The sequence below is a fragment of the Aquarana catesbeiana genome, linkage group LG06 (genome assembly GCF_042186555.1).
Source record: "Aquarana catesbeiana isolate 2022-GZ linkage group LG06, ASM4218655v1, whole genome shotgun sequence".
NCBI classification, from domain to species: Eukaryota; Metazoa; Chordata; class Amphibia; order Anura; family Ranidae; genus Aquarana; species Aquarana catesbeiana.
Window position 1 is genome coordinate 145,546,247 of NC_133329.1, and position 27,218 is coordinate 145,573,464.

General features: G+C 43.0%; 1 protein-coding gene across 2 annotated transcripts in view; it reads left to right on the forward strand.

The window, feature by feature from the left end:
- The first annotated feature begins 1,361 nt into the window (after positions 1–1,361).
- The window catches only part of CCZ1 (CCZ1 homolog, vacuolar protein trafficking and biogenesis associated), a 108,676-nt gene continuing 82,819 nt past the window's right edge, over positions 1,362–27,218 (forward strand). Inside the window, exons 1-6 of one of the 2 annotated variants that reach the window (XM_073591010.1) lie at positions 1,362–1,672; positions 7,087–7,177; positions 16,889–16,986; positions 17,487–17,580; positions 22,029–22,103; positions 23,952–23,999. In XM_073591010.1, the coding sequence (XP_073447111.1) occupies positions 7,088–7,177; positions 16,889–16,986; positions 17,487–17,580; positions 22,029–22,103; positions 23,952–23,999 (405 nt within the window). In that variant the 5' untranslated portion in view covers positions 1,362–1,672; position 7,087. The remainder of the gene's footprint in view (positions 1,673–7,086; positions 7,178–16,888; positions 16,987–17,486; positions 17,581–22,028; positions 22,104–23,951; positions 24,000–27,218) is intronic. The other variant, XM_073591011.1, reaches the window with a different exon arrangement.

The following is a 27,218-nucleotide window of genomic DNA, read 5'->3' on the forward strand; positions in this document are numbered from 1 at the left end:
GAATGCGGCCAATTACAGGTATATCCTGGACGAAAACCTTCTCCAGAGTGCTCAGGACCTCAGACTGGGCTGAAACTTTACCTTCCAACAAGACAGATACCCTAAGCACACAGCTAAAATAATGAAGGAGTGGCTTCACAACAACTCCGTGACTGTTCTTGAATGGCCCAGCCAGAGCCCTGACTTAAACCCAATTGAGCATCTCTGGAGAGACCTAAAAATGGCTGTCCACCAACGTTTACCATCCAACCTGACGGAACTGGAGAGGATCTGCAAGGAGGAATGGCAGAGGATCCCCAAATCCAGGTGTGAAAAACTTGTTACATCTTTCCCAAAAAGACTCATGGCTGTATTAGATCAAAAGGGTGCTTCTACTAAATACTGAGCAAAGAGTCTGAATACTTAGGACCATGTGATATTTCAGTTTTTCTTTTTTAATAAATCTGCAAAAAATGTCAACAATTCTGTGTTTTTCTGTCAACATGGGGTGCTGTGTGTACATCAATGAGGAAAAAAAATTAACTTAAATGATTTTAGCAAATGGCTGCAATATAACAAAGAGTGAAAAATTTAAGGGGGTCTGAATACTTTCGTTCCACTGCTAAAGAATGTTGTGATTCCTGGTAGACTGCCTGTTTTTGCTTTTTTTTTTGCCTTTCTTTTGACTGCTGTCGAGCAGAGAGAATACTCTGCATAGAAAGAATTGGGAAATACTTTGTCAAGATCGTAACGGGGAAAAAATCGCGATAACGATTCTTAACGATTAATCATGCAGCTCTAATGTGAGGTATCACAGTGATTGTTAGAGTGAGAGCAATGATTCTAGCACTAGGCCTCCTCTGCAACTCTAAACTGGTAACCTGCAGAAATGTTTTAAGCGTTGCCTATGGAGATTTTTAATTACCGTAGTTTGTTGCCATTCCATGAGTGTGCGCAATTTTAAAGCATGACATGTTAGGTATCTATTCACTTAGCGTAACATCATCTTTCACGTTATACAAAAAATTGGGCTAACTACAGTTTTTTTTTTTTTTTTAATTCATGAAAGTGTATTTCTTCCAAAAAAATTAAATTTAAAAGACCGCTGCGCAAATACAATGTGACATAAAATATTGTCATGATCGCCATTTTATTCTCTAGGGTCTCTGCTAAAAAAAAATATATACAATATTTGGGGGTTATGAGGAATTTTCCAGCAAAAAATACAGATTTTAACTTGTAAGTGACAAGTATCAGAAAAAGGCTTAGGCGTGAAGGGGTTAACATTGGTCTGTACTGTGCTTTTAGGCTTCAACAAAATGGCCAGAGCTGCAGACACTTCCTGTTAATGATGTGACATAGAGCTCAGCTCTAGTGTTGTAGGTAGAGTAACACTGGAGGCCAGGTGACTGCTGTGTGTTACAGGAAGCAGCAGTGCAGAGAATACACGGTAGAGACTGTGCTCTTGTCACCGGGGTTGAGCTGTATTTTAGGAGCACTGAGTGCTGACAGTTCGGAAGTACAAAGGAGGAGGATTATATGAGTGTGTATTGGAGCCGGGAGCGAGGCTCGGTGGCTGCTGTCCAGATTGCAGAGGATCAGACGGTACAGGGGCTGTACATACTGGAGAGGGGGATGAACCTGCTTCTTCCTTCCCCTATCTCTGTGCAGTGAGCGGAGGAAATCAGGAGAGGTACCGTGTTCTATTCAAAGTGATTGCAGCTGATGTATTTCCTGCACTGGGGACAAGGAGTCTGATAAACAGACACAATCTGGAGCAGCAGGGAATAGCAACCAATCAGCTTCTAGCTTTCATTTTCAAAGCATAAATGGTTATGGTGCACCTTATCAGAAAAAAAAAATAAAAGGTGAACTAACACTCCTACTGTCCAGCACTTGCCTCCTTGGGTGATCCATTTTCACTGTCCACACACACACACACACACGTCCTGGTGCGGCAGTCCTGGGGTTTGAAAACCACGCTGTTCTTCCTTGTCTTTCCCTAGGGACACCAGGATGGAGAAAAGCAATAAGAGCAGTTCTGGTTGGTCAGCATTAAGGATGTGCTCCGGTGTGTTCGCACAGCCAACCTGCAGAGCCCGCCAGGAAGTCGGCACTGCGCTAATCACAGGCAATGAGACATTTCCCGATCTCTGCAGTTGCGCATCCTGACAATGTCTCACTGCCTGTGATTAGTGCAGCGCAGTGCCTACTTCTTGGCGGGCTCTCCACGTGGGCTGTGCGAACACGCCGGGGCTCATCCTTAGTCAGCACAGGCATTTGACCACGCTGATCTGCCCTGGTGTCCCTAAGGAAAGAAGAGGTAGAATAGTACGGCTTTCAAACCCCCTGGACTGCTGCGCCAGGCTTCATGGACAGTGAAACTGAACTGCCCACAGAGGTGGTTGCAGGGGGGAGGTGTAGAGCAGGGGTCTTCAAACTATGACTCTCCAGTTGTTCAGGAACTACAATTCCCATCATGCCTAGTCATTAAGGATGAGCTCTGGCGTGTTCACACAGCCCACGTGCAGAGCCCGCCAGGAAGTCGGCACAGCGCTGCACTAATCACAGGCAGTGAGACATTGTCAGGATGCGCGGCTGCAGAGATTGGGAAATGTCTCACTGCCTGTGATTAGTGCAGTGCCGACTTCCTGGCGGGCTCAGCAAACACACCGGAGCTCATCCTTACTAGTCATGTCAGTGTTTTTTTCAATGCCGCAACAGCTGGAGGGCCGTAGTTTGAGGATCCCTGGTGTAAGGTGTTAGTTCATCTTTTCATTTTGTCTGAAAATAGTAATTTTTATTTTTATTTTTTTCAACCAGCGGGTTCAACATACCCTATGTGGATGGGGGGATTCCTCCAGTGAGCTATTATTTATTTATTTCAGGTACTTATATAGCGCCGTCAATTTACGCAGCGCTTTACATATACATTGTACATTCACATCAGTCCCTGCCCTCAAAGGAGCTTACAATCTAAGGTCCCTAACTCGCATTCATACTAGGGCCAATTAACCTACCAGCATGTCTTTAGAGTGTGGGAGGAAACCAGAGTACCCAGAGGAAACCCACGCAGGCACAGGGAGAACATGCAAACTCCAGGCAGTTGGTGTCGTGGTCAGGATTCAAACCAGCGACCCTTTTTGCTACTAGGTGAAAGTGCTAATCACTACACTAAGGATGAGCTCGGGTGTGTTCGCACAGCCCATGTGCAGAGCCCGCCAGGAAGTCGGCACTGCGCTAATCACAGGCAGTGAGACATTGTCCAGATGCGCGGCTGCACAGATCGGGAAATGTCTCACTGCCTGTGATTAGCGAAGTGAGGCTTCCTGGCGGGCTCTGCACGTGGGCTGTGCGAACACGCCCGAGCTCATCCTTATACTACACCACTGTGCTGCCTCGTATTATGACAGTGGGAAGACTTCCTCCACCATCAGAATACACTGAGCAGCGGTGCCAGCGGCACTGATCGAACAGGGAAAATCCGACAGGCTGGTTGTACAGAATTTGATCAGTAGATTGCTTTCTGTACAACCAGCCTGCCCATACATGGATTGGTTTTTATCCGGGCCCTGCTGAACTGGTAGGATTTAGTTTAACACTTTAACTTAACCACTTACCAACCTGTACATATACATCTGCACTTTGAAGGTGGATATCTCGGTAACAGCAGCAGCTGCTGCCACAACCGAGGTATCCATCTTTACAGGAGCTGGTCGTGTTTCCGATAATGGTGGTCTCTGCGGTGGATTCACCGCAAGATCACCGTTATCGGAGGCGGGAGAGGTGCCACCAACCTCGGAGGCGATCGGGTCCTGTCACTTCCTGGGTATGGAGACGAGTGAGGCTAAGATGGCCCCCACCCGTCTCCATACCATAGGAGGGTGGAAGCGACGTCATAACTTCAGCTCCGCCCATTTGTCTTAAAGGCATTTTTTTTGTTGTAATTATTTTTTTCTTTTTGCATGTAAGTCCAAATATGAGATCTGAGGACTTTTTGACCCCAGATCTCATATTTAAGAGGACCTGTCAAGCTTTTTTCTATTACAAGGGATGTTTACATTCCTTGTAATAGGAATAAAAGTGATCCAAATTAAAAAAAAAGTGAAAAAATAAATTAAATAAAGTAAAATAAATAAGAAAAAATTTTTTTTTTTTTTTAAAGCGCCCTGTCCCGACGAGCTCGCGCGCAGAAGCGAACGCATTCGTGAGTAGCGCCCGCATATGAAAACGGTGGTCAAACCACACATGTGAGGTGTCGCCGTGAATGGTAGAGCAAGAGCAATAATTCTAGCCCTAGACCTCCTCTGTAACGCAAAACATGCAACCTGTAGAATTTTTGCAACGTCGCCTATGGAGATTTTTAAGGGTAAAAGTTTGACGCCATTCCACAAGCAGGCGCAATTTTGAAGCGTGACATGTTTGGTATCAATTTACTTGGCGTAACATTATATTTCACAATATAAAAAAAATTGGGCTAACTTTACTGTTGTCTTATTTTTTTTATTCAAAAAAGGGAATTTTTTCCAAAAAAGTGCGCTTAGAAGGCCGCTGCGCAAATATGGTGCAAAAAAAAGTATTGCATTAACCACCATTTTATTCTCTAGGGTGAAAAAAAACCTGTTTTAAACATATAAATACCTAAAATCCAAAACGAGGCTGGTCCTTAAGTGGTTAAAGCAGAACTCCACCCAAGAGGGGAAGTTCTGCTTTAAAGCGGAACTTCAGTCCTTTTTTTCAACTTTCCATCTATTAAGTCTTCTGTCCTTGTCATTTTAACTTTGGATAGTAAAAAAAAAAAAAAAAAAAAAAGAAATTTCTGCTTGCAAATGCCTTATACAGCCCACTACCTGTTTCTTGTCTGGTAAAAAGTCTAGGCTTATGACATCATGCACAGCTCTCTCTCTCACTCTTGTGAGAGTTTGCCAGGAAGGGAGGGGGGAAAGTCATAAGAGGGCCAATGAGAGCTGCAGAGCTGGAGGTGTGTCTGCGTAAATCCAGTAATTGAACAGGCAGCAGCTTCAGCTGCCCACAGTTAAAAATGTATGCAGGCAGACTCAGCGGAGGGAGAATTGTACAGCATATTTGGCAAGTACAGAATCACGGTGTATATAAAATGATATGAAAAGTGGTTGGAGGGAAGCTTCAGAATGGCAAAGATGTTTTTATTACAAATTATGTGAGCAGACTGCAGCTCCTCTTTAGGGCCTCCTCCACTCTTCTTTGATATTTGCATTTTTTGGGGGGCAGGTAGGTACCTGGTTTTGATAGGATGGATCACCTAAAGCGGACCTTCAGTCATTTTTTCAACTTTCCATCTATTAAATCCTCTGCCCTTGTTGTTTTAACTTTAGATAGTAAAACATTTTTTTTCTGCCAGTAAATACCTTATACAGCCCACTCCCTGTTTCTTGTCTGGTCATTAGCCTAGGCTTATGACATCATGCATAGCTCTCTCCCTCTCTCAGTAGGGATCCGAACGACCATGCTTCCCTCCTAGAGGGTGGCAATCTGCCATCCAGCCTATTGAACACTCGCAACAGGCGAAACGCTAGATTATGCCTAAAAGTGCGGTAGTGTCAGCAGTCTCTCTCTAGTGGGTCCCCAAACATATTCTGCTAGCGACACCCCTGTCTCCCTATCCTGCACTGTAGAGGCCAACTGTTTTTTTTAACCCGCTCACCTCAGCTATGAACACCCCCCTCAAAGTGGCTTTAAAGGCTTCCCATTGGAGAAGATGAGACCCAGTATTTTCAGCCCAGAAGTGATTAATAGCCTCAGTACACTTAATCGTCACGTATTCCTCTTGAGGCCAACTAGCTTCCATCCACCAGTGACGGATCCCCGGTTTTGGCCCCAGATTGAGTTGCAGCAAGATGGGAGAATGGTCAGACGGGGCTCTAGGTAGGTAGGATACCTCTCTGACCAGCTCCATACCTTCCCCCTCAGCCAGGATAGTGTCTATACTGGAGAGTGTCTAGTGTGTTTCAGAACAACAGGATGGTGAAAGCGCCAGACATTCCTAAACCCATGTGTAGACACGGTGATTAGAGGTTTAAATCAGGTGTGAGGAGGTGACACTAAGCAACACTGGCCGATCTTTGACTTCTACCATGTTGTGCAGGTAGATCTCCACCTCTTTAAGGTTGCCTACCCCTGATATAACACAATTGGGTATTTTTCTAGGTGCTTTTTTTATATTATTTGTTTATTTTTGCTGCAAGGTAGCCCTACCTTCTGTCTCACCTAAGCAAGAATGATGTTGCGCTCATGTGTGCAGATGCGCTGAAGGTCTCTGCTGGGCTTCAGGACAGGGCATAGACCTTTGGCACATCTGCGCACACACACAGGGTTTCCATGCATAGGCATGTGAGGACAGCAAATTGAAGGCGGTCCGGGACCTCTCTTCCTGTGTACACATGAGCGCAATTCGATACATGCGCAGATGCGTTGCAGGGCTCTGGCACATTTGCGCACTTTTCGGACAATGGAAAATAGCAACACTAGTGGAGGGGAGGGGGGTGGAGCCATGATTAAGGGAACTAAAGCTTTTTACATTTTTATTTTTTTATTATTATTATTTTTGTTTGTTTTGGGACTTTATTTGATTTTTTTTTTTTTTTTTTTCCCTCGCTGTCTGACAACTGTTTCATCGGACTAAAAGTGGAGGGCAATCGACACTAGGGTCACAAACAGCAATATAACGCTGGCAGGGCTTCCTGTCTTCTCCTATACTACTGAAAGAAACTGATTTTTATCTGTGTCTGTTTTGCTATCGGAGATTTTCTCCCGCTTCCTGCCTGGTGAATCCATTGTCATGGGGTCAGTAAGTGAGATGCAGTCTCTCTAATGGAGCCATTGATAGCAGTAAAAATCTGACAGGAGTTCTTATCCTTTTTTTAAATTTTTTTCCAAAAAAACATTTTGGCTCAATATACTCTTTAATTGCCTTTTGATTTGATACTGAGGCATGCTCGTCAAAAGTGGTTCATTTGCATAACTGAATTATTGGCAGAAGTAGATGTGGGTCTTACAAACAAGATGAAGGAATGAAAGTAAACTGACCATTTCATAACCGTATTAATTTGTGTCTTGATCTTTTTCTAGGATGGCGTTTGCGGTGCAGGAGAAGCACTTTGCCCCATCCTTACTAAGTTTTTTCATCTATAATCCCAAGTTTGGCCCAAGAGAAGGAGAGGTAATAATACATTGATATATCTTTAGCTCTTCAGTAGTCTAGCCAGACACCTAAGCACACAGTTAAAATGTACACTAGCCTTTAAAGTGATTGTAAAGGATTTTTTTTCTTGGAAAACACAAATCCCACCCACTGCTTAAAGAGAAATTGAACTCTGGAAGTTATGTCAGTCAGACAGACAGAGGGAAAAGGACTTTTCACCATTATTGCTTGTGGTCTCCATGAAGCTGATCTTTCCCTCATTATTGACTTACTATGTCTTGTTCTGCACTGTCTGTGTGAATGCACTCATTTTAGAGGCTTTGCTTTCCTAAATCTGAGCCTCCAGCCAGGAAAACCGTGAGCAGCACGGTAGAGACCTCATCAAATCTCACTCCAAATCTCCTAAGACTAGAAGTCAAAAGCCTTAGATCTAACACAGCAGATATAGAGATAAAGGCATGCCTAGGAACCCCGCATACCTAAAGTAATAACCAGGAGCGGCCCATCCATTAAGGGCGCATGGGCACCGCCTCCCCATCCATTTGTCCGGGCCCTTTCAGGACGCGTAGTGGTTGTTTGCGGGGTTGGTGTTTTTTTGAAGCACCTATTTAGAGCCCGAGGCTCTAATAGGCTTCAAAAGAGTGTGTGCTTGGGGTGCAGAGAATGCGCTTGGAGCCCACCCAGATGTGTGAGAACAGCGAATGAATATTCGCTGTTCTCACACTGAATCTCCTCTCCGCCAATCAGGAAGCGGGTCTGGGACCCGTTTCCCGGTTGGTCGAAAGGAGAAGCGTTCTGATTGGCTGCCGAGGAGGTGGAAGGAGACGGAAGCCACCGAGCAAGGGAAGGAGAAGCTGGCGTGATGCCCACGGAGGAGAGCAGGGGAAGCTGCCCATGATTGCCTACCATTGATGGAGTAAGTGGACTGACCAACCCGACCAGGGGGGGCTGCGGGTGCACTGTTTGCCGCCCCCCAAAAAAAAATTGCCGCCACTGTTAATAGCTAAACTAGCACTGCAGCAGTAGAGTAGCCATGTACTGATGTTCCTTCATGTGACGATTAGCTTCCAGGTGCTTCCATGTTGGTAATGACATTGTGCGGCATCTGGGTAAAATCTGCCTATAATTGCAGAGATAAGGCTTCATCAGGAGCTCACTACAGTTTTTCTAGCCAACTTGTCTGACATTTACATGTAGCTCATGCTCATGACCTGTAGTGGGATTGTTCTCTTCCCTGTATGTAAAATTGTAAAAAAAAAAAAAAAAGCAACATTTAATGGGACAGTCTGATACTTCTGAAGTTATGATTGCACATTGCTCAAGTTTTAACCTTTGCACTGCCTCATTGTCCCAGCAGTACTCAGCTATGACATCACTTGTGGCTTATAGGCTATCTTAGACCAGCCTTACAGCACTTTGCATGTCTTTATTGCCCTTTGCATTGGCCCATTGAATCCAGCTGACATTGTTGCTAAAATATTCTGGTAATAGGGATATAAAAGAGGTCTTGTGAGTGTAATTTAAACTTTGAAACTAATTTAGCCCCAAGCAGGAAGCGAAATCCGTTAATATAAACTAATATAATTAGTTAATATAATCAACCAATTTCCACAATTATATGTGGCACCAGAAATTACGTTTTACTTGTTTGATTTGAAATTGATGCTAAAAGGTGACAGTAGTTGGGGACTATTGGGCTGTGCCCTAGCATTGATTGTTGCCTTATTCAAGCATTTATAGTGTCAAAAGACCCAGAAGTAATATTATAGTTTTAGGTCACGCCTGGTGGGCTCAGTCCACACCTGGCTTCTTACACTACATTCACACAGACAATTAGCACACCCTCCAAATTCCATTGGCAAGCACCTGCAGATTCTTCTTGCGACTGGATTGACAGGTGTGTGCCACTCAGCCAATTCAATGCAATAGCACACAAAATGTATCCAGCCACAATTGTTGCAGGTAATTGTTGGCTGTGTGATTAGTCACAAATGGCTGCAGTTGCCTTCAGCCTGTCATTTCATTGTATGGGCTAAGCCGCACCAGCTTTTCTTACACACCTGTCCTGTCAAATCGCAGGGTGTGCTTAATCGCCCATATGAATGCAGCCTTCTATGTCTCACGTGTCTTTCTTTCCCCTAATCGTCTTTCAGGACAGCCTGAGAGTCCTCCCCTCTGTTGGAAACACCTGCGCCAGCTTCTATAAATTTCCTCCTTCCCTGCTGGCTACCTCAGTTATTTGTGTTTCCTCCAGAGGGGAGACACCACAGGAACCAGCCAGGAGAGCCAGAGGGAGGCTCAGGTAGCATGTCCTGAAAGAGGAGTAGACTCCTTGGACAGACCAGGGAAGATGTTAGTGCAGACCCACAGCGGTTATGACACTAACCTGGTCAGGAAATTTTTTCTATAGATTGCCACCCCCGCATCCCTGAGCGCAGGTTGAGGTCGGGGGGGGCTCCCTTTTCATCACCGAGCGCGGTGAAACTGAGCGCAGCTCCTGCAGTCTCATGCCCCCAGCAGCGTGTGAAGTACAACCACGCCGGGTACTGGGTCTGCGCGGCCTGTGGCGGGTGACGTCATATCCAGCCGAAAGGGGCGTGCACTTCCAGGTTCGTGGCTTCCGGTTCCGGCCGCGAATATTGAAAAGGAGCCAGGCATGGGCTGGAGAGGAGCCGTTTATGCTGTAGAGACAGCAGAGGCTCCGGAGGGGACACAAGGATGGCGGATGCAGAAGACTTAGACCGCACTGCTCCAGCAGAGACCAGCTCCAGCCATATAAAGGTAGGTTAAAGACCCTCCGGTGTCAGAGGGTGGATTCATAGGGCCCCTGGTGAGGCAAGCCCGAATGAAAGTGTTGCACTCCTGCAATTATGCAGGGGAGGGTATTGTGTATTAATGGTTGTGGGGTTTTTCTTATGTCTTTTCAGAAAACAGAAAAAAACAGGGCCCCTCATGTTTCAAAAAGGAGGTGCCCTTCCTGTAAAGTTACCCTTAGAGATTCCTGGGAAAAGCCATTATGCAAGGATTGTATTAGTAAACTAGTACAGGAGCATTCTTCAGAGCAGGGTGAGCTAGCGGCATCTGTTAAGGAATTGTCCAATACTTTCGAATCCTTCAAAACCTTTTTTGAAGGGTTTCAGATGCCACAGCTTCAGACTGCTCCTCCGACAACAACGTTACCGAAAACACAGGCAATACCCTCCACTAGTGCAGGTCCTTTAGTAGCTCCTAGAGAGGAGGTGGAAGAGGAACCTGACAGTGCAACATCCGGCTCCCAAGATTCGGAGGGGAAAGCTCTGGATGGGGCCTCCAGAAAGCCATCCCGATACAAACTCTCATTAGAAGAGGTAGATCATCTTTTAGGGGCCATTTATACCACACTAGGTATATCAACAGAAAAGAAGCCGTTATCCTTGCACGATCAGATGTATGAGGGCCTAGGGGAACAGGAAAAGAGGACTTTTCCTGTTCATGAGGTCCTAATAGAGGCTATTAAAAAAGAGTGGCAGGAACCTGAAAGAAAATTTTTTTCTAAGGCCTTAAAGAGACGGTTTCCCTTCACAGAGGACCCTGCATCAGTATGGAACAAAACTCCAAAACTAGATACCGCCTTCTCGCAGGTGTCAAGGCACACGGACTTGGCATTTGAGGACATGGGGGTTCTATCCGAGCCGATGGATAAAAGAATGGACTCTTTGTTAAAAAAATCATGGGACTCGACAGTGGGTAGCCTGAAGCCAGCTATGGCGGTCACGGTGGTGGCTAGGAACGTAGAATTCTGGTTAAACCAATTACAGGCTCACATTGACGAAGGAGCTGTGAAGGAGCAGATTCTAGCTTCATTTCCCACACTGCTGCGAGGCATTGAGTATATCGCAGACGCTTCCGCAGAACTGGTTCAGATGGCAGCCAGGTCCTCCGCACTAGCCAATACCACAAGAAGGGCTCTAAGCCAAACTCTGCGGGATTCCCTTTACAGGGGACCTGCTGTTCGGACCAGGGTTAGAGAAGTTGCTGGACCGAACTGCAGATAGGAAGAAGGCGTTCCCATTGAAGCGTAAAGCAGATTGGAAACAGCCACAACAAAATAAGAAGAGGCAAAGAGGGAATACAAGATCCCGCTTTACAACTCCCAAGATGGAGACCCAGAGGAAACCTTGGGTTCAGAGAGGGAAAGGCAAGGGAGGAGCGATTTTTTTTTTTTTTTTTTTTGTCCTCTTGAGCAATCCCACAAGAAATGACAAAGTAGTCACAGTGGGAGGAAGACTGGGGGCCTTCCTCCCGCAATGGGGAGAAATATCTTCCAACTGATTTATTCTGAGAACAATAAAGGAAGGATATCGTTTAGAGTTCTCAAGATCACCCCCAAACAGGTTATACATCACCAAACTTCCAAAAGTCAAGGAGAAGGCCAGAGGATTAATGAGATCCTTAAAGGAACTTAAAGAACAAAGGGTGATCATCAAGGTACCAAAGGGAGAGAGAGAGGGAAAGGTTTCTACTCCCACATATTCGGGGTACAGAAAACTTCAGGAAAGGTCAGACCAATCATCAACCTCAAACCTCTAAATTTGTCTATAGCCTACAAGAGGTTCAGAATGGATTCCATATATTCAGTAAGGGCGCTATTGCCCCCAAACTGTTATATGGTTTCTCTAGACCTAAAGGACGCATACCTCCACATCCCGATACACCAGGAGTGTCAAAAATTCCTAAGATTAGCAATGGAGACGGAAGAGGGAATCATGCACCTTCAATCTCAGGCTCTACCCTTCGGCCTCTCCTCATCGCCCAGAATTTTTACAAAAATTCTGGCCGAAGCTCTGGCACCATTACGGGTCAAAGGCATATCCATCATTGCCTACTTGGACGACCTCCTGTTTGCAGAGTCGCCCGGGAAGTTACTAGAAGACCTCAGATATACGCAGATGTTCTTAGAGAGTCTAGGTTGGCTGGTAAATTTGGAAAAAGCAAACCTACAACCCACTCAGAAAATAATATACTTGGGGTGTGTCATAGACTCAGCGCAACAGAGACTGTTTCTACCAAAGAGAAAATAGGGAAAATTCAGAGGGAAGTAAGCATACTACAAGCCAACTTGCCATAAGGCAGATAATGTCAACTCTGAGACTGCTAACATCTGCAATCCCAGCAGTACAGTGGGCAGGCCTGCATTTCCGGCCACTGCAGATGTTTCTTTTAAAGAGATGGGATCACAGGCAAGAATCCTTAGACACCAAGGTGCTATTGCCAGCAAGGGTAAAAAGAACCTTATGGGTGGTGGAAGAGAACAGAGAACATGAACAAATACCCATTTCCCGAATCCTAACCACAGACGCGAGAGGCGTAGGGTGGGGAGCACATCTAGGCCCTCAGATAACACAAGGGACTTGGGAAAAGGAGGAGAGGATGAGATCATCCAACTGGAAGGAATTGAGAACAGTATGGTATGCACTCCAAACCTTCCAGAAAGAGTTGAGCAGTCACCATCTGCAGATCAGGTCGGACAATGCGTCAGTGATCGCCTATATAAACAAACAGGGGAACAAGAAGCGGAACCCTGTGGACCTTAGCAGAAGAAATCTTGATATGGGGAGAAGAAAATATACTCTCATTGTCAGCAGTCCATTTGAAGGGGGATTTAAGCAAAGTAGCGGATTTCCTCAGCAGGAAAAAAGTAAGAGAGGGCGATTGGGCGCTAAAGCAGGAGGTATTCGAGCAGATTGCTCAAAAATGGGGAATACCTCAGGTGGACTTGTTTGCCTCAAAGGAAAACAGGAAAGTCAGAGCGTTCTTCTCCCTGAAAAGAGAGGACGGAGCGCTTGGGGTAGATGCGTTAGCACAAAGGTGGGCATTCAACAAATGCTATGCCTTTCCCCCCACCAGTACTACTACCAGCGGTAATAAGGAAATTACGTACGGAGAATACAACACTAATTCTCATAGCGCCCTACTGGCCCAGGAGACCGTGGTTCTCTATGCTCAGAGAATTTGCGGTAGAACCCCCCTGGGTATTACCGATCCAGGAAGATCTACTCTTCCAGGGTCCAGTACACTGCCCCCAAGTGGAAAGATGGAACTTGGCCGCATGGTGTCTGAGGAGCAGTTGCTGGAAGCAAAAGGGTTCTCAGGCCGTCTAATAGACACAATGCTGAAAAGCAGAAAGATTGAGACATGGAACATCTACCAAAAGGTATGGAGGTGTTTTAACAGATGGTGTACAGACAAAAAATTCAATACACAAAGCTCAGTGGCAGTCCTGGAGTTTCTACAGGACGGGATAGACAAAGGACTAAGTCTTAGCACGCTTAAGAGTCAAGAGTCAGCACTTTCGGTTTACCTGGAAAAGAGATTAGCATCTGATCCGTGGGTAATCAGACTTTTTAGATTACTGAGCAGACAAAGACCAATACAAGGTACAGTCTTTCCAAAGTGGGATCTGTCATTAGTGCTGCAAACTATGACAGCAGACCCCTTTGAACCATTTGATAGTTGCAACCCGAAGATGCTGACGCTTAAAGCAGTCTTCCTGGTGGCAATTTTTACAGCTAAAAGGGTCTGTGAGATAGAGGCCCTATCAATCAGGCCCCCTTTTTTCAGATTTTTCAGGATCATATAATCTTTAGGATGGATCCGGGATTTCTGCCTAAAGTGGCCTCGAAATTCCACAGAGGCCAGGAGATTGTGTTACCATTGTTTTGCCCAAATCCTTCTAAAGAACAAGAACTAAGATTCCATAGTCTAGACGTGAGGAGATGCGTCTTGCATTATTTAGAAGCAACAAAAGATATTAGGAAGACGGATTCCTTATTTATTTTGATTTCTGGAGCAAGGAAAGAGCATAAGGCCTCAAGACGCACCATAGCCAGATGGCTAGGAGAAGCCATTGAACAGGCTTATAGGTTAGGAGGCATGCAGGTTCCATAGGGTATCAGGGCACACACCACAAGGGCAATGGCAGCGTCGCAAGCAGAGAGAGCTGGAGCAACGCCGGAACAGATTTGTAAAGCGGCAACCTGGTCCAGCTTTGCCACCTTTGTAAGACACTATAGAGTGGATCTTTGGGCGGCTAAAGATCAGACCTTTGGACGCAAGGTCTTACAAGCTGTGGTCCCGCCCTAGGGGTAAATGCTCGTTTATCCTCTCAGGTGGCTGTCCTGAAACACGATTAGGGGAAAAACGAAGTTACTTACTGGTAACGTTCTTTCCCGGAGTCATTCAGGACAGCCGGGTACCCACCCAATTGTGTATTAAGACAAAGATTTCCTTACAGGAAATGTGATATAATGAATTGTGTATCATATGCTCTTGTGTCTCCTCAGCGGAATGGAGGTGCTCTTTAAAGAACTGAGGAGCCAGCAGGGGAGGAGGAAATTTATAGAAGCTGGCGCAGGTGTTTCCAACAGAGGGGAGGAGCCAAGGTCTCTCAGGTGGCTGTCCTGAAAGACTCCGGGAAAGAACGTTACCAGTAAGTAACTTCGTTTTTTTTTTTTTTATATACCTAACTCCTGTCCGCTTGAGAGCTTGTTCCTGCTCATCTTTGCATGTTTCAGCACCTTCTCTGGCATTCTTCATAGTAAAAAGTAAATAGACATACTTGACAGGGAGAGCGTGACCTCCTCCTAGTGGTCACAGCAAGTGTACAGACCACATAACCCCCAAGATATATAAGACAAATGATGTTATATCACGGTAGTCGTAGATATTCTAATGATCCTTGATATTGTAATGATACCTGGCGACCCCTGCGTGGGTTCTTCCCTGGTAATAGCCAGATGTGGGCTGAGCTCTTGTACGTCTGTACTGTTTTGTGTTTGTTAAGAAACTAAAAAAAGTTTAAAAAAAAAAAAAACATATATAAGACAAACTTGTAAAAAAACTACTGGAGAAGAAGCAGACCTGACATCATGTAACTAAGGCCCCACACACTATTAGATTTTCTGCAGATTTTTGTCTTCAAATGTATCAAAACCATGTAGTGCAAGGGCCTGCCTGATTGGATACAAGTTGAAACTCTTAAGGTTTGACCTCATATTATATGGTTTTAGTAAATCTGAAGAAAAAAATGTGCAGAAAATCTAATAGTGTATATGGGGTCTATCACACGTGCACACGCAAGAAACCCCTTGGAATTAAATGGTTTTCTGCAGTAATTTTCCATAAATTGTGAACTGATCCTCTAAGACACAACACATAGACAAACACAGTGAGGTTGATTTACTAAAATTGGAGAGTGCAAAATCTGATGCAGCTGTGCATGGTAGCCAATCGGCTTCTAGCTCCAGCTTGTTCAATTAAAGTGGAACTTCCCGCAAAAGTGGAAGTTCTCCTTCAAGTCCTCCTCTTCTGCCACGTGCGACATGTCATTTTTTTGGGGGGGAGGTGGGGGGAGCGATTTACCTAGTTTTGACGATTACCCACTCCCACTTGGATCGCAGTCGTCTTCTGGGACACGTCACAGGTCCCAGAAGACTGCAGGACCATTCACAAAGCTTAAGCTGATAAAACACAAACAATTATTTATTTCTTGTGTCTTTATTGAACACAGTCATTAAACATTCACAGTGTTGGAGGAAAAAGTAACTGAACCCTTGGAGTTAATAGCTAGTTAACCTTTGGCAGCAGTGACTTAAATTAAGCGCTTTCGGTAGCTCTGGATCAGAACTGCACAACATTCAAGAAGAATTTGTGACCACATTTATGATGTCTGGTGTGAACAGTTCTCTTGAGGTCACTCCACAGCGTCTCTATGTGATTAAGGTCTAGGCCAATGATGGCGAACTTTGGCACCCCAGATGTTTTTGGAATTAAATTTCCCATGATGCTTATGTACTCTGCAGTGTAGTTGAGCATCATGGGAAATGTAGTTCCAAAACATATGGGGTTCACCATCACTGGTCTAGGCTCTGACTGGGCCACTCCAAAAGGTGCATTTTCTTTTTCTGAAGCCAGTCTGTGGTGGATTTACTTCAATGCTTAGGGTCATTGTCCTGCTGTATCACCCAACTTCTACTAAGCTTCAGCTGACAGACAGCCACTATGACATTATCCTGTAGTACATTTTTGTAAACTTGGAAATTAAAGAATATGTTACCCCAAAATTTCATATTCCTGATATGTACCACACACTTGTATGAAAAAGTATCCTGTTCTCTTTGTATTGCTTCCTTTGTGTGAAATACCTAGTGTTCCTGCCAGTCCGACTGCTTTTCTATTAAAAACTGACCACACTAGGCAGATACAGGGGTGACAGTCCCAGAAAAGTTGCAATTGGGCACCATCTCTTCATCCTCTATCACTAAATGTAAAGGAAAATCTAGCCATTGGGACAAATGTGAAAAAAGAAGAAGAAAAAAAAAAGTTTAGAATTCATATAATTTCCGTGTGTGTGTGTATATGGGCTTATTTGGGGGGTAGGGCTTAAATCGGGGAAACGGTATATCTCTATCTCTCTAGATCTCTCTCTAGATCTCTCTCTAGATCTCTCTCTAGATCTCTCTCTAGATCTCTCTCTCTCTCTCTCTCTCTCTCTCTCTCTCTCTCTCTCTCTAGATCTCTCTCTCTCTCTAGATCTCTCTCTCTCAATCTCTCTCTCCCTCTCTCTCAATCTCTCGATCTCTCTAGATCTCCCTAGATCTCTCTCTCTCGATCTCTCTAGAGCTCTCTCTCTCTCTCTCTCTCTCTCTCTCTCTCTCTCATTTACTTATTTGTTCTGTTTTTAATTTGCAGGAAGAAAACAAGATTCTCTTTTACCATCCAAATGAAATAGAGAAGAATGAAAAAATAAAAAATGTTGGTTTATGTGAAGCAATTGTGCAGTTTACCAGGTACATGATCTACATACACATGTATTGTTGTGCCTAGCTTAATGTGGTCCTTTCGGAGGCACGTTTTACCTGCCAGCACTGCTGAGCAGTTTGTCCCGCTTATAACTTGTGCCATAGAGAAAATGTCTGAATGTGTTTGTTTCAGATTTACAGGAAATCAGCATGTTTTTCGGGGATCTGCGTCCCCTTCTTAGGGCTAGCTATAGAGTAAAAGCTCTCTAACTTGAACACCTACAGCAAAAAAAACCTGACTGCGTGTCTACCCCTTTACCACTTTAGCCAAAACTTTTAAAAAGATTCGGCATAAGATGCACTTTAAAGTGGACTGAATGTTGTGATCTACCCATTCTATCCTACAAAGCCAGGAGGGCAACAGTACTATTTGAAGTTTCAGCTTTTCTAGTTCCTTTGTGTGCTGCTTCCCAACTTTACAATGAATATGTTCATCTGGAACTGTGGATTTTACTCTCGTTGACTGTTCTTTTATGTTTATTGTTTAGAACATTTAACGCATCAAAACCAGCGCAGTCGTTACACACACAGAAGAATAGACAATATTTTCATGAACCTGAAGAAGGATTTTGGATGGTTATGGTATGACTTTAAAACTTTTTGAATCCACGTAGACTTTTAAAAATGTCACTCCTCCCCAAAGTGATATTTTGGATATACAGTTGTGCTCAAAAGTTTGCATACCCTGTCAGAAATTGTGACATTTTGGCATTTATATTGAAAATATGACTAACCATGTCTTTTATTCAAGGATAGTGTTCACATGAAGCCATTTATTATCACATAGTTTTTTGCCTCCTTTTAAATCGTAATGATAACAGAAATCACCCAAATGGCCCTGATCAAAAGTTTACATACCCTGGAATGTTTGGCCTTGGTACAGACACAGAAGTTGGCACACACAGGTTAAAATGGCAATTAACCACTTGCCTACCAGGAAATTACACCCCCTTCCTGCCCAGGCCATTTTTCAGCTTTCAGCGCTGTTGCACTTTGAATGACAATTGCGCGGTCATGCTACACTGTACCCAAACAAATTTTTTATCATTTTCTTCACACAAATAGAGCTTTCTTTTGGTGGTATTTAATCACTGCTGGGTTTTTTATTTTTTACAAAACAATAAAAAAAAGACCAAAATTGTTTTTTACTTTCTTTCTGTCAGTAAATTTTGTAACTAAGTCATTTTTTCGCCTTCACTGATGTGCGCTGATGAGGCGGCATTGATGGGCATTGATGGGCACTGATAGGCTGAACTGGTGGGCATTGATGAGGTGGCACTTATGGGCACTGATGAGGAGGCACTAATATGCTGCACTTATGGGCACTGATAGGAGGCACTGGGTGGCACTGGTGTGCACTGTTGGGTGGCACTGGTGGGCACGGATAGGAGGTACAGATGGGCATTGATGAGTGGCACTGATGGGCATTGATCGACAGTGATGGGCATTGATGGGTGGCACTGATTGCCAGCACTGACTGGCATCACTAATGGGCACTGATTGGTGGCACTGGTGGGCACTAATTGCTGTCACTGGTGGGCACTATATGCTGGCAATGGTGGGCACTGTTTTGTGACACTCTATTTATTGTAATCATCCCGAGATGCCGCTAATCGGCTCTCCTCGCCTCACACTCTGTCAGTGTGAGGCGAGGAGAGCCGATTACCGGCACTTCCTTGTGTACATGTGACCGGCTGTGATTGGACACAGCCGATCACATGGTTACAGAGATCGGGGTCGCACCGTGTCCTAGCAACACGGTGTGGCCGTGATCACGCGCGAGAGCAGCCGTTCTGGGACGCCGTCACATGACCGCGTCCCAGAATGACAGCTGCCCCGCCCCGCCATCATTTTTTGGTGGGCGGCAGCAAGCAGTTAAAGGTTAATTTCTCACATTTGTGATTTAAAAACACCACAATTAGTGTCTGTGTATAAATAGTCCAATGAGTTTGTTCGCTCTCAAATGGATCATTATGATTTTAAAAGGAGCCAAAAAACAATGTGATAATAAATGGCTTAATGTGATCACTATCCTTGAATAAAAGTTTTTTTGGCATGATTATTCATATATACCATACGTTTTAAATCTATGACGTGTCTGTGGTGAATGAGCCACACATGAAGAAATAAATTAGTGGCGCTCCCTAAAAACGACAATTTCACCCTTTACAGTGACTAAATTACTCTACTAGTGAACACCTATTTAAAGTGTATAACCAAAAAAAATGATTATATAAAATTAGTGAACACCAAGTGAATGTACAGAATACTGCTAAAAAAATAACATTTATACACAATCCTTATATGGTGAAAACACAAAAAATGTGAAATTATTGTATATCATTAACCCATACAAAATATGTATGTATGTGAACGTGATCCAGTGACACAAAATAACATTCATTTAAAATCGTGCCAAAAAAAGTCCTCTCAATCCCAAAGGTGTAATCTTCCTTCAAGAAATCTGCCACCACACCTGAGTGTTCGGTGAACCCACTCCCAGTGAAAATTCACTCACCAGCTCCAAATGCCTCCACTTGCGTGTGAGGCTTTATAGCATAAAGATTCAAATCATCAGGAATCGGTTAACAATTTCTCCATCCGGAAACACGTTCCATATGTGAATTGAAAAGAAAGTGTTCCAAATAGTGTGATAACGTCAACCAGTTTATTAACACACACTTCAAATAACACTCCAACAGTTCAACTCACATTGTAGAATAAATATATAAGCACAGCAAACTCCACAGCACACTGTATAAGCAGTATCCAACACAGCAACTTGAAAAAACCTCCTGGGGTATACGGTCACGGCGGACCCAAGATAAGCAGGCGTGTATAGTGTTTCTCTCACCCTCTCCTCGCTTGCCTGACTATTGGACCCGATCGCTTCCCAGGTGGGTAAACCGCAGCACTCACTCCTCTGTATGTCATTCGTACGCAATGTTCACCGTAGCTTGGCCACGCCCCGACATGTTTCGTCACACCTGTGACTTAATCATGGGATAGGCCGCTCTCACTGTAAGTCAATCCTTATATCCCCTCCCATCCATGACTGATAGAAGGTACCTTAATGCGCACGCGCCCCACGTAAGCTCCGCGCCTGCGCTGTAGATGTGTCCCCGTGAGCGCAAACCCCCGCTACTTGGGACCGCTGCTCAATGGGTCCTGAAGTACCATATTGCAGTAACTAGTTATCTACTAAAAAATGTCACATCCCCAATGTTAATTATCTTTCAATGACATATAATTCAATAGTAGAAGGTACTTAGTTCGCTGTTTCCAAATCTAAATACCGGACCCTGCACTATTAACCCCTTCATGCTGGTTGCTTTATATATGTTGCTATAGTGAACCACAATATTGCATAGCAACCTGTTCCTCTCCAATGTTCTCAAATTTACAACATAATCTTGTGCATTAATACCAAAACACACATTTAAAACATACTGATAACAGTCAATATTTATAATACTATAAAAGGTACTAAAATAAACATTCGCAATACATCTCCATAAAAGACATCTTGGAATGGCTGGAATTTAATAATCCTAACTACTTGTTATTTGTAAAATTAAAATATTTAAAAAAAATATTTATAAAAAAATATATATAATTACTCATTAATATATTGGTGAGTAGGTAGTTTCCCCTAAATAATTATCAATCATTATATTACCATCTGATAATATATTATATATATATATATAATATTATCAGATGGTAATATAATGATTGATAATTATTATATATATAATATATATATATATATTCATATTCCAACTTTGAGATTCCTGACTGTTTTGCTCACTTGAGAGTTTTAAGTTGTTTCTGTCCACCTTGTGTGTGTTGCTTTCTCCATAATATCAAAATAAAAGACAAAATCCAACTTAGAGAACATGAAGCCCTAATAATGGCCATAGCACATTTGGAGACCCAGAAACACAAGCTCTGAGATCTTACCAATAGAGTCCCTGAGAAATGAAAGAAATTGTTGGGTGAGTTAACTCTTCTGCATATTCCAACTGAAATATCACTTTTGTGTGGAGTGACCCTTTAAAGTTTAATAAAATGTAAATCTTGGATATTTATCTATAAGCTATTGGTTTATTCATAGCAGGTATTACACAAAAGGTAGTAATGATATGATAAAAACAAACAGGAAGTGCAATCCCATAGTACAGCTAAACTTTTTTTATTACAAAAAAAAATATATAAAACATTGCACTCATATGTCAGGTGGAAAAGTACAGCGTCTCATAAACTTCAGCAGCAGCTGGTCATTAATACTTACATGCTGTACTTTTCCACATGACATGTTAATGTAATGGTTTATGTATCTTTTTATTTGTAATAAGGGCCAGTTCACACCACGTGCAGTCAAATGTGTTTTTTTTCTTTTTCTTTATCAAAAATGCATGGAAAGTAGGTTATATGGTTTCCAATGGCATAGTTCACACCAGTGCTGTCAGTTCTAGGGCTTTCCAGTTTCAGAAAAAAAGTAGAACATGCTGCATTTTTCTTGCACTGGACTGTACTGGAATGCATAAAAAAATGCACTGGAAAGCATCAAAAACGCACTGGACCCCAGTACAGTAAAAGAAATCATGAAAAAAAGCACCCGGAAACGCATTAAAAACGTGCATGCAGAAACGCATCCGGAACAGATCTGGAGTGCGTTTTTGTGGTGTGAACCAGCCCTAAAGTTTAACTGCAGTATGGATTGCGCTTTTTGTTTGTTTTTATCTTTTTCCAGTGTTCCTCTCCCCTATGAGGTTTGGGAATCTGCAGTACCTGTATAACTGGGCACTGATTTGAATAGTTCCATATGCTGACAGATAAGGATTGGCTTGATATATGCCTAACGCTCATGTTGCTGTGTTACAGCTGGATTGAGCCTACATAAAGTTTTTAATGTTGTTTGTAAAATCTATACACGGTTAATTGGCCCTGTGCAGTTGCTGTTTTTTTTTTGGTTTTTATGACCGTAATAATATAATTGACACATTGTATCGTGATAAAATCTTCAGGTGGTGAAAAATCCAGTTGTAGAAAAACAAAAAGATGGCAAGACTGTTCTAGAGTATGAAGAAGATGAGCTGCTTGTAAGTATATAATGTATAATGGTATAGTTTTAGAACTTGCGGAATGCCTTTTTTTTTTTTCTTCATAAAGTACCGATAAAGTCTTACTGTGACCATAGCTCTGCTTTAAAATAGAATAGACTACTGCAACATTTACAAAGCACATTTCTATGCAATACACTCTGCTGATTTCAGGACAGGAAACCAGCAGTGCACAATAAAATGAACCAGATAATGACATACCGTGAATAGCTTTCCCTCAATTGGAGTGCGCTGTAGGATACTGGAGTATAATGGGGAGCATCTTCTGATCTTTTTACCTGTATGTGGTTTTCATGTCCGCTGCCATCTGTTTTTTTTTTTTACAAAAGAAAAGTAACTGAACTTCAAACACTGTATATAGCTGGTTGCTAAGGAGGGGGCCGGGAAGCCGTCCGCCTCTTCCTTAACAACTGATGAGTCATCAGCTGTCAGGGGGGTTCCCCCCTGACAGCTGAGTGTAAAAAAAAAAAAAATTGCTGGCATAAAAAAAATAACTGTGAAATCAAACGACGTGCAGTCCCCCCCCAGGTCCATACGAGGCCCTTCGGCCTGGGGGTGGTCCCCTCCGAATCCATACTAAACCGGTTGTTTATTTTGCTTTTTTTTTTACACATTCATCTGGATGACTCATCGTTAAGAACGCGGTGGCCACCACAACAGCTATATACAGTGTGTTGAAGGAGGGGGTTTAAAATTGGATGTCAGTGAACAATCCACTTACATCTGATCCACTGACATCCGTTTATAAACACTTTTTTTTTTTTTCCCCTCATTAGGGGGGGGTCGGGAAGCCGGCCACTGCATCCTTAATAACCGTGAGTCATCAGCTGTCAGCAGGGTTTAAAACAGATGTCAGCGAATCAGATGTAAGCTGATCGTCCACTAACATCTGTTTTTTGTCCATTTCGTTTTTTTAACGGAATAAAAATAGGGTTTTCTTCCATTTTTACAAATGGAGCTTAGCGGAGACTGATGTCAGTGAATGATCATCTGATAACGTCCGCTATCCCATAGAGACACATGTATGTTTGTTTTTCATCCGTCAAGGATGGAGGAAAAACGGACAAATGGAACGCCTGTTTGAAAGGGTCCTAACTCTGAATTGCATATTAATTATCTTTTGTTCTATCTTGAAGAAAAGTTATTATGGTGGTATTTAACTGCATGATGTATATGTACACTCAGAATTTCAGTTTGTGTTATTTTGCTTTGTAGAAACACTTTCCATCAGCACCATATGTGAAATAATCACATTATATGCACATCATAATTTCAGGGAAACTACATGGTGTCCTTATGTGTCCATTTGCCAGGAAACCTGGTGTGTGTGTATGTATGTATATGTATATATGTATATGTATGTATGTATATATATATATATATATATATATATATATATATATATATATATATATATATATATATATATATATACACACACACATTATTCATCTATGCCAAGATCTGACTTGTAGAGCAACACAAACAAATTTAAACCTTTCTAAAGTGCTAAAGTATGAAAAAAAGTTTTGAAAGTTTTTAAATTATAATAATCTTATTAACCAGAATGTATATTGGACATAGTGTGTTCTTCTGTATGCTTTTAAATTATGAACCAAAGTATACCTGTTATGAGAAAAAAATGGAGGCTGCCATCATTTGGTCTGCTGAAAATCCTAGTTGCTTGGCTGTCTCTGACTTTAAAACTTTTCACACAAGCCAGGTAACTAGAGGAGATTATCAATGGCAGCCTACATGTTCCTTTTCTGACAAGCTTCCTTGTAATCGTCCCAATAAGATTTATTTTATAATTGTGTTCACTTACAGGATAAAGTGTATTCCTCAGTACTGCAGCAATGCTACAAAATGTATAAGGTATGAGATCTTAACACATTTTCATTATGCTCTTGGTAAACAAGGTAAAATAATGACCAGACAAGTTTCATCGTGATTAGATATCTATACATGTAACACTTACCTTGGCTAGGATCAAATCGTTTTTAGGTGAGTTTCCAAATAGATGACATGTATAAAAGGTCTTGGAGGACGCATCAATGTCCTATAAACTCCTGGTCAGACATAGAAACTTAGATGGCTATACCAAGAAAAGGTGGATATAAGGCGCTTGATGTGCTTCGTTTATTCTCAGTCAGGGAGCATTGGTTGAACTTAATGGCTGAACCGAGGCAACTCTACCACAACACAAAGTGGATCCAGCCCATCCCCTTCTCCACCGCCCCCTAAAAATACAGTGGCCCTTACTGAAACTTCCAAGGGGAATAGATAAAAGAGCACCAGCCAGTCTTCTAAAAGAGTCTATCATCATTTATTGCAGACAAAATTGAGACAACAGGAAGATATAAGATAACCAACACGTTTCGGGGGCCAAACAATCCCTCTTCATCAGGGCTTAGAAAGCTGGAAAAGCTTTATAGGACTCTAAATATAAAGCCTCCTGGAAAGTGTCCTTTATCAAATGAGGGCCATTAGATGTTAAGACAGAATTGTGCTTGTAAAGCTCATGATAATGTGTTGCTGTTTAGATGTCTTCCTGTTGTCTCCGTTTTATCAATCATATCTAATGATGGAATCATTAGATATGATTAAGATGACCAGCGGGTGATCTATTGGTCTATTTCCCATACAAACTTAGGTGACAGAGCCTAATTGCTGTGTGTCCTTTGGCACACCAGGATGCCCTGCTTAACCACCTCAATACAGGACCCCTTCCTGCCCAGGCCATTTTTCAGCTTTCAGCGCTGTCACACTTTGAATGACAATTGCGCGGTCATGCAACAATGTACCCAGATTAAATTTTTATCATTTTGTTCCCACAAATAGAGCTTTCTTTTGGTGGTATTTGATCACCGCTGGGTTTTTAATTTTTTTACTAGGAAAAACAAAAAAACAAACAGTTTTTTCTTAGCTTCTGTCAGTAAATTTTGTAAATAAGTAAATTTTTTCTCCTTCACTGATGTGCACTGATGAGGTGGCACTTATGGGCACTGATTAAGTGGCAGTGATGAGGAGGCACTAATATGCTGCACTTATGGGCACTGGTGGTCACTGGTGAACACTAGTAGGGATGGGCTTTATGTTCAGGTCGAACATGAGTTTGACTCCAACACTGGCTGTTCGCCGAATAGAGAACAATTTGGGGTGTTCGCAGCAAATTCGAAAGCCGCGGAACACCCTTTAAAAGTCTATGGGAGAAACCAAAAGTGCTAATTTTAAAGGTTAATATTCAAGTTATTGTCATAAAGTGTTTGGGAACCCGGGTCCTGCCCCAGGGGACATGTATCAATGCAAAAAAAAGTTTTAAAAACGTCTGTTTTTTTGGCAGCAGTGATTTTAATAATGCTTAAAGTGAAACGATAAAAGTGTAATATTCCTTTAAATTTCGTACCTGGGGGGTGTTTATAGTATGCCTGTAAAGTGGCGCATATTTCCCGTGTTTAGAACAGTCCGAGAGCAAAATGACATTTCTAAAGCGAAAAAAGTCATTTAAAACTACTCGCGGCTGTAATGAATTGTCGGGTCTCTACAATACACATAAAAGTCATTGAAAAAAACGGCATGGGAATTCCCCCACAAGGGAATCCCGAACTAAAATTTAAATTAAAAAAAAAAAAATGTGTGGGGGTCCCCCCCAAATTACATACCAGACCCTTATCCGAGCACGCAACCTGGCAGGAAAAGAGGGGGGGACGAGAGATCGGCCCTCCCCCCCTCCTGAACCGTACCAGGCCACATGCCCTCAACATTGTGAGGATGCTTTGGGGTAGCCCCCGAAAGCACCTTGTCCCCATATTGATAGGGAGAAGGGCCTTATCCCCACAACCCTTGCCTGGTGGTTGTGGGGGTCTGCGTGCGGGGGGCTTATCGGAGTATGGAAGCCCCCTTTAACAAGGGGACCCCCAGATCCCGCCCCCCCATGTGAATTGGTAATGGGGTACAAATTTACCCCTACCATTTCACAAAAAAAGTGTCAAAAATGTTAAAAAATACAATAGACGGTTTTTGACAATTCCTTTATTAATGTCTTCTTCTTTCCCCGCTTCTTCTTCTTCTTCCATCTTCTTCTGGTCTTCCTTCGGTGTTTTTCTTCTTCCTCCATCTTGTTCTTCCCCCGCTTCTTCCTCTATCTTCATCCTCTGGTCTTCTCCTCCGACATCTTCCTCCGGCTTCTTCTTCCCCACTTCGTCCTCCGGACGATCCGCCTCAATGGGAGTCTCCCGCTGTGTGACGCTTCTGTTCTTGTGAAAGCTTTTTTATAACTGAGGGCGGGACCACACCGTGACGTTCCCGAGTGACCCCGGCCCCCTCTGACGCACGGGGACATCCCTATGGCTTTCCCGGGGCGTCAGAGGGGGCAGGGTCACCTGTTTATGTAAACGGTGACCCTGCCCTGTGGGGGAATCCCTTGCCGTTTTTTTCAATGACTTTTATGTGTATTGCCGAGACCGACAATTCATTATAGCAGCGAGTAGTTTTAGATGACTTTTTTTCCTTTTAGAAATGTAATTTTGCTCTCAGACTGTTCTAAACACGGGAAACACGCGCCAGTTTACAGGCATACTATAGACACCCCCCAGGTACGAAATTTAAAGGAATATTGCACTTTTATTTTTTCACTTTAAGCATTATTAAAATCACTGCTCCCAAATAAACGGCCGTTTTTAAAACCTTTTTTTGCATTGATACATGTCAGGACCCAGGTCCCCAAACACTTTTTATGATAATAACTTGCATATAAGCCTTTAAAATTAGCACTTTTGATTGTTCTTGTTCCTGTCCCATAGACTTTAACGGTGTTCACGCGTTCAAACGAATGTATTGCCTGTTCGCATGTTCTGCATGCGAACCGAACCATGGGGTATTCGGCTCATCCCTAGTCACTAGTGGGCAGCACTGACTGGTATTACTGGTGGGCACGGATTGCTGGCACTGGTGGGCACTGATTGTACTTTTTTTTTTTTTTTGCCCTGATTACCTGTTCTGATGTCCCCTGAGAGGAGATGCCGCTGATTCCTCGCCACACACTCTGTCGGTGTGAGATGATGAGAGCCGATTACCGGCACTTCCTGTATTTAC